The sequence below is a fragment of the Macaca mulatta genome, chromosome X (assembly GCF_049350105.2).
Source record: "Macaca mulatta isolate MMU2019108-1 chromosome X, T2T-MMU8v2.0, whole genome shotgun sequence".
In the NCBI taxonomy this organism is placed as follows: domain Eukaryota; kingdom Metazoa; phylum Chordata; class Mammalia; order Primates; family Cercopithecidae; genus Macaca; species Macaca mulatta.
This window is the reverse complement of record NC_133426.1, coordinates 76,748,158-76,761,121: the sequence shown is the minus strand read 5'-3', so window position 1 is coordinate 76,761,121 and position 12,964 is coordinate 76,748,158. Positions and strand designations below refer to the sequence as shown.

Genomic DNA, 12,964 nt, shown 5'->3' with positions numbered 1-12,964 from the left:
TGAAGGTGGTAAAATTGATACAATTTAGTGATAAGTTATGAAGTTGGGAGAAGGACGATGACTCATTGGGTATGTTGAGAGGTTGAGGTGCTTGTTGGAGATTGGTAAATTGGATATATCGCGCTCTTTGCTTATGAGGAACATCTGGGTTAGAAATAGATGTCTCAGACCTGAAACAGTAGAATGTGAGAGAAGAGGATGGGACTCTACCAAGACCCAATATTTAAAGGTTAAGCAAAGGGAAAGAAAAGCTAGTAGTCTAAATGGTCTTTTAACTTTTGGTCATTTGCTGTGTTTTTAAGTGTCTCTTGTTGGCTGCCTCGTGAAGGAAGAGACATTTGTGTTTTTATTTACTCTTTTAAGATTCTCAGAATACAACTTTAAGAAAAACTTTTATTTATTTATTTATTTATTTATTTATTTTGAGATAGAGTCTCACTCTGTCTCCCAGGCTGGAGTGTAGTGGTACCATCTCGGCTCACTGCAACCTCCGCCTCTTGGGTTTAAGCAATTCTCCTGCCTCAGCCTCCCGAGTAGCTGGGACTACAGGCGTGCGCCACCACGCCTGGCTAATTTTTGTCTTTTTAGTAGAGATGGGGTCAGGCTTGTCTTTAACTCGTGACTTCAAGCAATCCACCTGCCTTGGCCTCCCAAAGTGCTGGGATTACAGGCATGAGCCACTGCGCCCGGCAAGAAAAACTTTTAAACAGAATTTAGTAAGGCTTTAAAACATAGATATCAAGTGTATTCCCCACAGTAGGCTATGAGGATGGTTGCAAGTGCCCTGGGACTATGAAGTCAGAGGATCATTATGACAAGGTGACTTATGGGAAATGCCCGTGCCAACTAAAAAATGATCCTGAGTACCTTTTATCTATCCTAAAGGCATGCTTGTCAGTGGTGTGGGCATAAGATAAGCCTTTATGTCTGGGGATGGCAGATGACCACACAAAAACTTGTACATACATGAGTATTTAAAGCAGTACTATTCATAACAGCTAAAAAGTGGAAATGACCCAAGTGTCCATCCGGTGGTGAATGGATAAACAAATGTAGTATACCTATACACACTGGAGTGTTGTCCAGCCATAAGAAGGAATGAAACACTAATACGTGCTACAGCATGGATAAACCTTGGAAACGTTATGCTAAGAAGCCAACCACAAAAGACCACATATTGTATTATTCCATTTATATAAAATGTTCAGAATTGGCAAATCCACAGAGACAGAAAGTAGATAGTTGCCCAGGGCCTGGGGGAATACGCAGTGACTGCTAATGTGTCCCAGGGGACTCAAATGATGACCAGGCATCAGGCCCCAGCATGAGGGGCAGTAGGATGCCTTCCTTTGAGGAATGACTGTGTGCAGCTCTTCAGAAAGAACTCCTATAAGGGCCCTGTGGCAAGAAGGCAAAGAAGGAATTCCTCATGTCCTCCCCTACCGCATATAACCTCCCTCATCTCCTGCCTCTCTTTGGTTAGTGGCAGGCGAGTCTCTTCTTCAAGGCAAGCACTTCTGTGCACCTGGGCATGCAGTACCTTCATTCACAGGAAAAACAGCTTTTGGGTCTCTGAGCAGCCATAGTGGGTCTTATGCTGGTCAAACAGTTTGTGCAGAGCATCCATATAAAGTGCGTGGTATTTGTCCACCATCTCCTGGCTTGGGTTTTCAATTTGGGGCAGTGGCAGAGGCTCCCCAACTGCCAAGAGAGATGGGAAAAGAGAAAAGGAAAGTGTTAGAACCTCCTCTTCCTTTAACCTCCCTCTCCTACCTTTGGCCTGACTCTCGCATCCCAGATCAGCTCCCACCTTCCCCTCTGCTGCCGTCTTCTTTGGTGGGGCCAGGCTGAGGTTGAGGTTGAGAAACCTGAGGTGGCATTGGGGCTGAGAGTGGCACTCACCCACAGTGACAATAGGCCTGGCGTATGGCAGGAGCCCAGTGGAGCCTTGACAGAAGCTTTGTCCATAGAAGACACAAAAGTAAAAACCAAAGATACGGCGGAAGCAGCTCTGGAACTTGTACATCCTGCTGTCCTTATGGAACAGCACCTGATCATACACCTCAGTTTCCCCAAAAGTGAAGGTGGGGACCAGATGAGCCCTGTAGGAAAACTCCAATTTATTTTCTAAACACAGTCTAGGATGAGACCCATCCTGGAAGAACATTTGTTTGCTTGCCAGGCCCTCATCTATTTTGGTGAAATCCCGGTGACACAAAGCATTTTTTCTTGCACTAAACAGGGTTTCCCTATTTAATGTCTCTTGTCATGAAATTTTCAAGGCCAGTGAGAGTGCTGTCTCTGGGCCAGGATTACAAGGGCAAGATATAGCGGGGTGGGGGGTGGGGGCGGTGGTCAGGGAAGCAAGAGAAGTTGAGCAGAGATCCCCGGAAAGACCCATATCATGAAAAGTTTCCAGAAGGTGTCAAGGAGGGGAATATCCAACTCTGTTTGTATGAGTAGAAAGCACAGAGAAGATGACAGTAATTTTGCACAGATGCCCATACTTTATGTGATATGCCCTTCACCCAGGGGGGCAATGCATAAAGTGTTCTGTCCTTGGGTTATAGGATTAGAGCAGAGAAAAGTTGTTTCCCTTCCACAGACCATGAGAATCCACCCTGAACAGTGCCCTGGGTAGTCAGGCTCAAATTCCGTGAGGGAGAGAAGAGTAAATCTCTCTTACACAAATCTTGGTGACTTGCTAATAACAATCTCTCAGCACTTTGACATATGTTACATTACTGGTTCCTCACGGCAAAGGCCGTGGAGGGCACAGTGGAGGATGCAGAAGTACAGGTTCAGAAAGGGATGGTCACTCAGGCAGTCAGTGAGTGGCAGAACCTGGACTAGAACCCGGGACTCCCAACTCAGAGCGCTCTTCCCCTACATGATACTTCCAACTGGTGAACAGGCCCCTCAGGCAAGGTCCTTGGAAGAAATACTCCCCTCTTCTCTAAGTCTGCAATAGGACAATTGTCCCTGCGTCCAGAGAGCTGGCCTGCTGACCCAATGGGGCACTCTACAGCTCCAGCCCTGGGCCCCTAAATCACAGTGACTAACATTTATTGATCTCTTATAGTGTGCCAGGGACGTGGTAAGTGTTTTGTGGGGTACATTCATTTAAAGCCCACAATTACCCTATGGAGTAGGTACAGTTCTTAGCCACATCATTAAGATGAAAAACACCAAGGCTCAGAATGGTTAAGGAACCTGTCCCAGAGTGCACAGTCATGGAACCAGGATTTTAAATCAGGCTCCTGACTCCCAATCCTGCACACACACTCATTACACTGTACTGCCCCGTGCACTTACCGTTAGCAGACTGGTGTAGATATCAGTATTGATAGAGATAATGTGGGCGTCATCTATATGCCAGCGCAGCTTTGGCCCAAGCCCCTTGATGTTGAACCTGGGTTTATGGTTTGACCTCTCAGAAACTAGTCGAGCTAGCTCAGAAGGACTGGATGACCCATCTTTCTTACTTGGTAGTATGTTCCTTGAGGGCAAAATTCACATCTGATTCATCCTGGCCTCACCTACAAGGTCATGCTGCTCAGGGAACACCATGCACTGCCCCTCTGGGGGGAGCACCTACCCATGCTGGAGGGCTGTGCGCACGAACCCCTTGCGCTTCTGGAGAATGAGGGTGGTGGTGTTGGGCACACTTTGCAGGGCCTCACCCACACCTCCCACTACAATGCCCACGAGGTTGCCAGTGCTGTGGCTCAGCAGATAGTCGATGGCTGGCTGGCTCACGGAGCACACACCTAAAGAGAATCAAGGAGCAAAATGATCAGGAGAGGAGAAAATTGCTAAGAGAGAACACTCTATTCTCTGCTCTTCACTGGCTTGTTCCCATAGTTCCTAGGAGGAGAGGAGCAATGAGGTGGTACTAAAGAGTGTGAAGAAGAAAGGTTGTTGACAAACAGAATAGCTCATGTTGAGGCAAGATCTTCATTTTGCAGGAGGCACTGAGTCAAAACTGGTAGGAAGGTTTTCAGTGGGATAACCAGAAGGACTTTCTGAATCCCATGTATAATGGTACCCTTTTTTTTTCCCATTAAGAGAAACAGCTATTATTTATTGAGCATATACTCTGTGGCAGGCATTGTGTCAAGTTCTTTTTTTTTTTTTTTTTTTTTAAGACAGAGTTTCGCTCTGTCACGCAGGCTGGAGTGCAGTGGTGTGATCTCGGCTCACTGCAACCTCTGCCTCCTAGGTTCAAACGATTCTCCTGCCTCAGCCTCCTGAGTAGGTGGGATTACAGGCGCCCACCACCATGCCTGGCTGATTTTTGTATTTTTAGTAGAGATGGGGTTTCCCCATGTTGGCTAGGCTGGTCTCGAACTCCTGACCTCAGGTGATCCACCCACCTCAGCCTCCCAAAGTGCTGGGATTACAGGCGTGAGTCACTGCGCCTGGCCAGTGTTGAATTCTTTACTTGCATCATCTCCCTTAGTCATCATCCCACAACTGAGGTCAGACTGTTTTCATCTGCACCACTTTATGGATGAGGAAACTGAGGATAGTTTGCTCAAGACCACGTAAGTGGCAGAGCTAGGTTCAATCCCAGGCAGCTTAGCTCTAGAACATGTGCTTTTGACTAGTATGCTACAATGACATGGGGGCGGGGGGTGGGGAGGAGGGGATGGGATTTAAAAGGGTGCATTTCCAAGCAGAAACATGGACCAGAAGCTCCAGTAAGTATGGTCAGAAGCACCTTTGGCCATGAGGTACTCCCTAACAAAGGGGATCTTGAAGAACCAGGACAGCGTGGCCAAGTGAGGAGTGATGCCTGGGAAAGTCTTCGAGAAGCCTGTGGCCTCAGTGCAGAAGTTGCAGAAGGCACCAAAGGTCAGGAGGCCGTGGGGGTGAACCCCCATGAGGTAGTTGTGCTCAGGTGACAGGTCCTTTGTCTTCAGGATCTGCAGCCGTGGAGAGAAATGCCAGAGGTGGTGGAATGAGATTACATGGCAGAAACAAGGGTGGTGACACTTCGGGGATCAGGGCGCTCTCTAAAGCAGAGCTTTCCGACAGATTTTCTGAATGGGTTTCAGGAGGGCTGAGATATTGGTCTCTGAGGCTATTGGACAACAATCTGGGACAGCTAGAACTGCCAGATCTCCTGCCTGCGGCTAGAAGTAGCCTCAGCCATCTATGTCAGTGTGCTTTGTGCAAGTTATCATTGTCTATGAACACTTTTGTGAAGAAGATCAGGAAGCTTGGCTCTAAAAGTCAGGGCAGTGTTTGTTGTATACTCCAAAGAGTGCCCTGAGGATCAGCATAGCAGTACATTTCTGGAACCTCTTCCTGGCATTGTTTCCCGCCAATCCCCTTCAGTGCCTGTCTAAGTAACTTGTATTGAACTTGGAAAATCCTGCTTAGATATCACCATGTCTGTGAAGCCTTTCCTTATTCCCCATCTGAACTACTTCTGCACCTTGTGCCAAACAAATAATATACTTTATACTAATGTCCTCCCCATTAGATGTGAGCTCCTTGATGGCAGAGAATTGCATCCTACTCATTTCCCTGTGCTCCTAACATGTGGTTCAGAGTAGATTTTCAATCCATGCTTATTAAACTGATCTGAACGGTGCTTGCCTTCCGTCTGTGTCAGCTGGCAGGTGATGCCAAGGGTGTACAAAGTTTCCTAGCAGAGTATGGAGTGCTCAGTAGAAATGTTGAATCTTGAAGTATATTTAGCATAGACTGAGACTTCCCTGGGATACTTATCTTCCTTATGGACAACTCTAGTCATGTGGCATAAATGACTTTTGCCTCAGAGTTTTGGGAACTCTGAGGACACTGGGGAAGAGATACTTACCGTAATGGGGAAATAGTCCCTGATGTGGGTCCAGACACACCAGTTCCTTACCCAGGCCGAACGCCTGCCACCTGAGACAAAAGCAGTAGGGGATGATGTCAGTGTATGCCACCCCATACGTTCCACGGGCTCAGGGATTCCCTGGCATGGCTCTGCTAGAGAGGTGGGAAAGGAGGAGACCCTAGGATGGTCCTGTTTGGCCCAGCTCCTGTGGCTCTGAGAACTTGGATGAGGAGCCTGTGGTATGGCAAGTGGGACTCCCTGGCTGCAGGTTCTCATGGAACATTCTTCTTTCTAGGTCTGTGAGTCTTACCTCGCTCTGGGGTCTTCCAGTCCAGGAACAACCAGGCAAGGTAAAGCGCTGGTAGCGGCCACAAGGATGTAAACAGCAAGTAGATGAACAGTGGCTGCAAGATCCAAACTGATGAGGGACCAGGTTAGACCAAATTTGTGCTGCCAGCAGAACTTGACTATGTCCAGTCCTATCACCAGCCCTCCACATTACCTAAGCCTCTGGTCCTGGCCCTCAACACAGTCCAGGTCCTGTTCCTCATCGTCCATGTCTACTTCTACTTGTCCTTCAAACATTTCCTCTATCATCTACCATACACAAGCCTTATTTCTCTGCCTACCTGTCATCCCTGTCCACCTGCTTCCCTGTACAGCCACTATCTCTGTACTCCTGCTCTCTACTTCCTACCAGATTTTTTCCCCTCCTACCCCCATTTGGTAACCATCATTTTCCTCTTGTCTCCTGTCTCCCTCTCTATCCATCATCCCTCATTAAGCCACTAGCCCACTCTCCCTCACCCCTATGCTATCCATATCTTCCTACACACTGCCCACTCAGCATCTGCATCCTTCTACTATTTCCTATCCACGATGCTTGTCCTTTTGCTCATTCACCATTCTTTCCATGGACACTGTCTTCCCCCATGCTACCACCACCCCACTCCCAGAATAGACAACTCTATGGTTCAAACCCAGGCTATACTTCTTTAAGTCTGGGATGCTAATGTTTCCTCTGTCCTATTCCCCATGATCATAAGGGAGCATTCCCTGGGCCTCGCTTTTCCTCTCTAGATAGTAAGGATTAGGAAGTGGCTGAAATTAACTAGATCTACTCATATCCATCATGACCCTGTTCCATCCCCCGCCCCTCCCCCTACATATTCTCACTGTCTCCTGGGGCTCTATCTCATTCTTCTCCAGGGCACTCATGGAACCCGAGACTCCTTGGTTTTACCCTCTAGTACAATCTTAGATGGTGGAAAGGCTCGAGATGAGACTTCACATGGCCCTGAAAGTCACCCTAGATCTGGCCCTGGCTTCTGACTCTGGCTTCTTGCTATGCACTCTTGGGTCAATACTCACAGATGGCAAGGTAGCTCAAAGGCCACTGCAGAAGCATCAGACTCTGGAAGTGACTAGGCTGCTTGGAATGAGGCATGATTCTTGGGAGCCTGAGGGAGGCAGAGATCTCAGAACAGTGTTCCAACCAAAGGTGCTACCAGCCTCTGGAAGTTCACTTAATCGTGAATGCATATGACTATGAGGAGTTTGTACCTGCCCTCTTCCCTCTTGTCCTTCCCTGCCCCCCACCCACTGCAGGGGCAGGTTCTGAAGTACAAGGACTGCCCCGTCAGGTCTGGTCCAGCCCATTTGCCCTTTGACTGTCTTTCCTAGGATTATTAGCACATCAAGATGGAGAAAGGTGAGAATGACTGCCATGTAGTCGGAGTGACACAGGGACCTAGAGAAGGTGAAACCCCCTCACAGGCTACTCAGAAACTGTAAGGATTGTGACCTTAGGGAGATGACTGCTGAGAAGGGAGTTCTGGGGATTTGTGGTGTGGGGAGCACCTGGGATTTGGCCTTTGTTGCCCTGAAGCAGGCTGCTTTGGGGCTGCTCCACTTTTAACTTTTATTATAAAAATTTCCAAACACACAAAAAGCGAGAAGATGCAACAAATTTTTATCTTCATGTTCACCTTCAACAACTATTAATATTTTTCCATACTTGTTTCATTTATCTCCCCACCTTTTTTTTCCTTGGAGTATTTTAAAGCAATTCTAAGATAGCATGTCATTTCACCCCTAAATGCATCACTGTGCATCTACAAAAAAATACAGATGTTTTCTTCCATATCACCCTTAACAAATTTAATAATTCCTTAATAATATCTAATATCCAGTCCATATTCAAATATCTTTCTATATAGTTGGCCAATTTGAATCACATCCAAACAAGGTCCACTGGTTATATTTGGATGTTACGTGCCTTATGTCTCAGTCTCTTGCTCTTTGTTTGTCACGATAAAATAGAACCCAGATACAGAAAGCCACTTAAAACAAATGTATTGGTTAATGAATTGTTGTAAGACAAACACCTTGTAACCACCACTTGGTGAAGAAGATGAACTTTTCTATCCACCCCAGGATGCTCTCCATGTGCCCCATTCCAGCCACAACCCACTTCCTCCTCCCAAAGTAACCATCGTCTTGACATTCAGAGTCATCTTTTCCTTGCATTTCTATGGTTTTCTTACCTAATTGTACTTCCCTAATGACTATGGTTTAGTCTTCCCCATTTTAAATATTGATTTGTCCTTGAAGTTTTCTCTCTCTTTTTTATTTTATTTTATTTTGTTTTATTTTTTTGAGGCAGGATCTCACTCTGTCACCCAGGCTGGAGTTTAGTGGTGCAAACACAGCTCACTGCAGCCTCAATCTCTGAGGCTTAAGTGATCCTCCAGCCTCAGCCTCCTGAGTAGTTGGGACTACAGGTATGCACTATCATGCCTGGCTAATTTTTTATTTTTTGTAGAGATGGGGTGTCACCATGCTGCCCAGGCTGGTCTTGAACTCCTGAGCTCAAGAAATCCTACCACCTCAGCCTCCCAAAGTGCTGGGATTCCAGCATGAGCCACCACACCTGGCCATTTTTACTTTTTATTTTGGAATAGTTTTAGATTTATGAGAGAGTTGCAAAGATAGTATAGAGAGTTCTCTACACCCTTCATGTAGCTTCCCCTTTATGTTAACATCTTATTAACAATGGCATATTTATCACAACTAAGAAACCAATACTGGTGCATTTATATTTACTAAACACCAAGTTTTATTTGTACTGTATCAGTTTTTTCCACAAATGTCCATTTTCTGTCCCAGGATCCCATTGGAATCTCACATTGCATTTAATCATCATCTCTCCTTTGTCTCCTCCAATCTGTGACAGTGTCTCTGTTTTTATTTTATTTTATTTTATTTTATTTTTTAACCACATACTCAGATTGGGTTAGTTTCTCGGTCTTTCCTCGACTTCCATGACTTTGGTGCTTTTGAAGAGTTTAAGTCGGTTCCCCCTCAATCCCTTTCCTTTCCTTATGCTTTAGCTGTTGAAGAGCTCACAGGATTTGACCTGTAGAATTTCCCACAGTTTGGATTTTGCTTATCTCATACTTACGGTGCTTCAGCATGTTCCTCTGTATTTCTTGCAGATTGATAGCTGGATTCAAAGACTATAGTGATTCAGATTTGATCCCTTTGTCAAGATCTTATTTTTCTTTTAATATAGAACAATCTCCCTTCCTCCCCTCCTTTTTTTCCATTGCCACTGACTTAGTGAAGACTGTTTTTCTCTGGAGTAAGCCAGTCTTCCAAGCTTCCATGAGCAGGGGTGGGGTGTGGAGCGTGATTCCTAGGTGAGTCTCAAATACAGGCCAAAGTGGGAGGGGGGAAGCAAAGCCCTCACTTCTCTCTTTGACTCTTGTAACTTTATGCCCATTAAAGCAAATGTGGTTGTGTGTGTATGTGGTTTTTGGTTTTGTTTTTTGCTTTTTCCACCTGAAGATTGCATGCCTCTAAAGAGATTGGGACCATATCTTATTTGTCAGTTTATCTGCTCTTAATGCCTGAAAGCCCTAGGGCCTTGGTGTTAAGAGAAGGATCAGTAAGTGAGGATCTTAGTTTGGGGTCTATGGTTGGATGATTTCTCACATGTAATGAGATCACTAGAGTCCTATGGGGGCATATGTCCTGGGGACTTGAGTGGGGGATGAGAGGCCATACAGAAACAGAAGACAAGGAACACATTACAAAAGGGGAGAAGAAAGAATGAGAGAAAGGAAGGAAGGCAGGTGCTCACCTTTGATGCACTTTGGCAAAAGAAAAAGTTCTGCCTACTTTGCCCTCCCACTCCAGGTCTTCCTGTTTACTGGAAACCAGCCTGGCCCTAGAGCAAATGTTAGCACTCAGGTCTCACGGCACCACTGCCCTACTGATGTGTTGACATCCCGTGGTTGAGGATGGAGACTCGCCCCTGACAATATGAAGGAGATTAGCACTCTGTCTTTCCGGAATAGAATATCCTGGGCCTACACCAACTCCCTCTCCATGCTCTCTCATCCTTGTAAATTGTCTTCTCCAGGAAGCAAGCCTCCTGGGTTAACTTTTAATAATGTGTGAATTCTCAGTTTTTCTCCTGTATTTCCTCCTGCCTCCCCTAGAAAAAAAAGGAAGTAAATTGTTGAGAAGACACTTGAGCTAAGAGAGTTGATCTGTATATATATTTTTCTTTTTAGCACTAGATCCCAACCATCGCCTAAGTATTTTAACGTTTACAATGCCGTGGCTCTCCACATGATAATATGTAACAAACTAAAGCCACTGTGTATATTACATAATGACAGTATTTATATGCATTTGAAAGAAAAGTGTGCTGCAAGCATATTATTTATTCATTCTAATCAAGGCTTGGGTCAGGTAGAGGTTTCTGGAATCCTTGTATAATTAAGTTACTCTTCCACTCCTCAGAGGTTTGCACCTCCAGGTTGGAAACAATGGCTTGCTTGCTTTTTTCCCAAAATGGAAATTTATTTCCTTTTATTTCTGATTATGAAAATAATCCATGTAAATCATAAAATTTTCAGAGCCCTCAGAAAAGTATAAAGGGAACAAAAGTAATTCATAATCTCACTATCCAGAAATGACCACTGTTAACTGTTAACATCCTGGTATCTATCTTTCTTGACTTTTTGTCTATATAAGTATAAGCATAGGTATAGTGTCACTGTTAAGAGTTCGGGTTCTTGAGTCCAACATATCTAAGTCTGTATCTCAGCTCTGCCACTTAAGTGAACTATGGCAGATGATTTAATTTCTTAGTGCCTCCGTTTCCTCATAAGTAAAACAATAATTATAATACCCACATCACAGGGTTGTCATGTAGTTAGAATAATTCATGTGAAGCACTTTGATCAGCACCTTGCTCATATATATGATCATATTAAAAACTCAATACATGTTAGTTATTATATATATATTAACCAAAATGGGATTATATTCTATGTCCCATTTTGTAACCTGCTTTTTCACCCAAAAATATATCGTGGACATTTTTCATGTCAATCTTCTTCTATAACATCGTACATAGCATTTCATTGTATGGGTATGCTGTAATTCATTTAACCAATCTCTTATTATGGAGGAAGCACTTATTTTTAGACCTGTCTCTTCCACACTCTGGTCAGATCTTTAGCTCTTTTAATGGTAGGTGAAAGGTCACTGATCAGAAACCCTCCCATACTTGGAGCCTTCTCAGTGGCACTGCTATGTCCTCTCCCCCAGCACTTTCTAGGAGTTAGTGTGGTACAGAAAGTGAAATGCTTTTTTTTTTTTTTTTTTTTTTGAGACAAAGTCTCACTCTTGTTGCCCAGGCTGGAGTGCAATAGCATGATCTTGGCTCACTGCAACCTCTGCCTCCCAGGTTCAAGCGATTCTCCTGACTCAGCCTCCTGAGTAGCTGGGATCATGGGTGTGTGCCACCACACCCGGCTAATTTTTGTATTTTTAGTAGAGATGGGGTTTCACCATGTTGACCAGGTTGGTCTCGAACTCCTGACCTCAACAGATCCACCAGCCTTGACCTCCCAAAGTGCTGGGATTATAGGTGTGAGCCACCGTGCCCGGCCTGTGAAATGCATTCTAAAGCTTCCATCAACCTGGGTATGTTCCAGGCATCAGGCAGCCAGGTCAGCAGAATCAGCCTCTCTCTCCAAGGAGATGACCATGTCTGAACAAAGGGCTTGATTTTCTTCTCCAAACAACTCAGGAGGCAAGCGCTGTGGTCTGAATGTGTCCCCCAAAGTTCATGTGTTAGAAACTTAATTCCAAATACAATGCTGTTAAGAGGTGGACCTTTAAGGGATAATTAATGTCATTATCACAGGAAGGGGCTAGTTATCATGGGAGTGGGTTCATTATCACAAGAGGGAATTCGTTATAAAAGCGAGTTTGGTGCTTTCTCGCTCTCGCTCTTCCTCTTCTGCCTCCTACCGTGGGATGACGCAGTAAGAAGACCCTCACTAGACGCAGGCCCCTTAAGTTTGAACTTCTCAGACCCCAGAACTAGAAGAAATAAATTTATTTTCTTTGTAAATTACCCAGTCTGTAGTATTCTGTTACGGCAACACAAGATTGTCTAAGATAGCGCGTTTCATGAAGGCCCCCAGTATCCTATTAGACCTGGCAGGGCTGTTGTTTGGATTCACCTCAGTTAAACTGAGGAAATGTTTAAATGCAAGCTAAGTCCAGGGCTGAGGTGACGCCTGGAAAAATGGGATTTGTAAGTCCCATCACTGAGGTCAGCCTGTACCCAGGATAAACTAGGTAAGAAATCTGTGTTTCATCAGTGTCTTGGTTTCTAGGCTTTTCTATTGTTTTGTTTTCCTTTTGAGAAACATTCAGTCAGCTCACCTGAACTAATGATTAGTGTTTTACAACTTCCTAGGCCAGAGTGTCTGGGGCATCCAGGGATTTTCTTGGTATCTGGGTGGTCCTGGCCACCTTGCCTGAATTACATATTTTTTAAAAATGTAATAGCTAAAAGAAAACCTGGGAATGTGGAGAACTGGTTGTTAGTAAGGACATGATCCTTTCCTTTTGTTTTTGTTTTCTTAATATGACATCAAGAAATTGTAGTAATAATAATCTTTGACTGATGACATACTTTCATTGTTTTATGAATGTCCTTCTTTTCTATCTATCCTATCTGTCCTTCTTTTCTATCTATGTATCCATGTATCTGTGTATCTGTCTATCTATCTATCTATCTATCTATCTATCTATCTATCT

At 44.7% G+C, this 12,964-nt stretch overlaps 1 protein-coding gene across 2 annotated transcripts; it reads right to left on the bottom strand.

Moving 5' to 3' along the window:
• Window positions 1–1,177: 1,177 nt before the first annotated feature.
• AWAT1 (acyl-CoA wax alcohol acyltransferase 1) lies at window positions 1,178–7,356 on the bottom strand. 2 transcript variants are annotated; one of them, XM_028842011.2, is made up of 8 exons: window positions 7,205–7,356; window positions 6,144–6,251; window positions 5,831–5,901; window positions 4,724–4,928; window positions 3,599–3,770; window positions 1,903–2,102; window positions 1,541–1,701; window positions 1,235–1,398 (listed from the first exon to the last, which is right to left on the bottom strand). In XM_028842011.2, exons 1-7 carry the CDS (start codon window positions 7,278–7,280, stop codon window positions 1,547–1,549), a joined length of 987 nt encoding a protein of 328 aa, XP_028697844.1. In that variant the 5' UTR covers window positions 7,281–7,356; the 3' UTR covers window positions 1,235–1,398; window positions 1,541–1,546. The 2 variants fall into 2 exon arrangements, with proteins under 2 accessions (XP_001083656.1, XP_028697844.1); XM_001083656.4 differs by having other exon boundaries at window positions 1,178–1,701.
• Between the last annotated feature and the right edge of the window lie 5,608 nt (window positions 7,357–12,964).

Excerpts from the sequence above, each read along its gene's own strand:
- AWAT1 (XM_001083656.4), bottom strand. The coding sequence starts at position 7,280 with ATGCCTCATTCCAAGCAGCCTAGTCACTTCCAGAGTCTGATGCTTCTG. Across the intron at positions 5,902-6,143 it reads CTGGAAGACCCCAGAGCGAG|GTGGCAGGCGTTCGGCCTGG; the intron begins GTAAGACTCACA and ends CTTTTGTCTCAG. Across the intron at positions 1,702-1,902 it reads CAGGCCTATTGTCACTGTGG|TTGGGGAGCCTCTGCCACTG; the intron begins GTGAGTGCCACT and ends CTCTCTTGGCAG.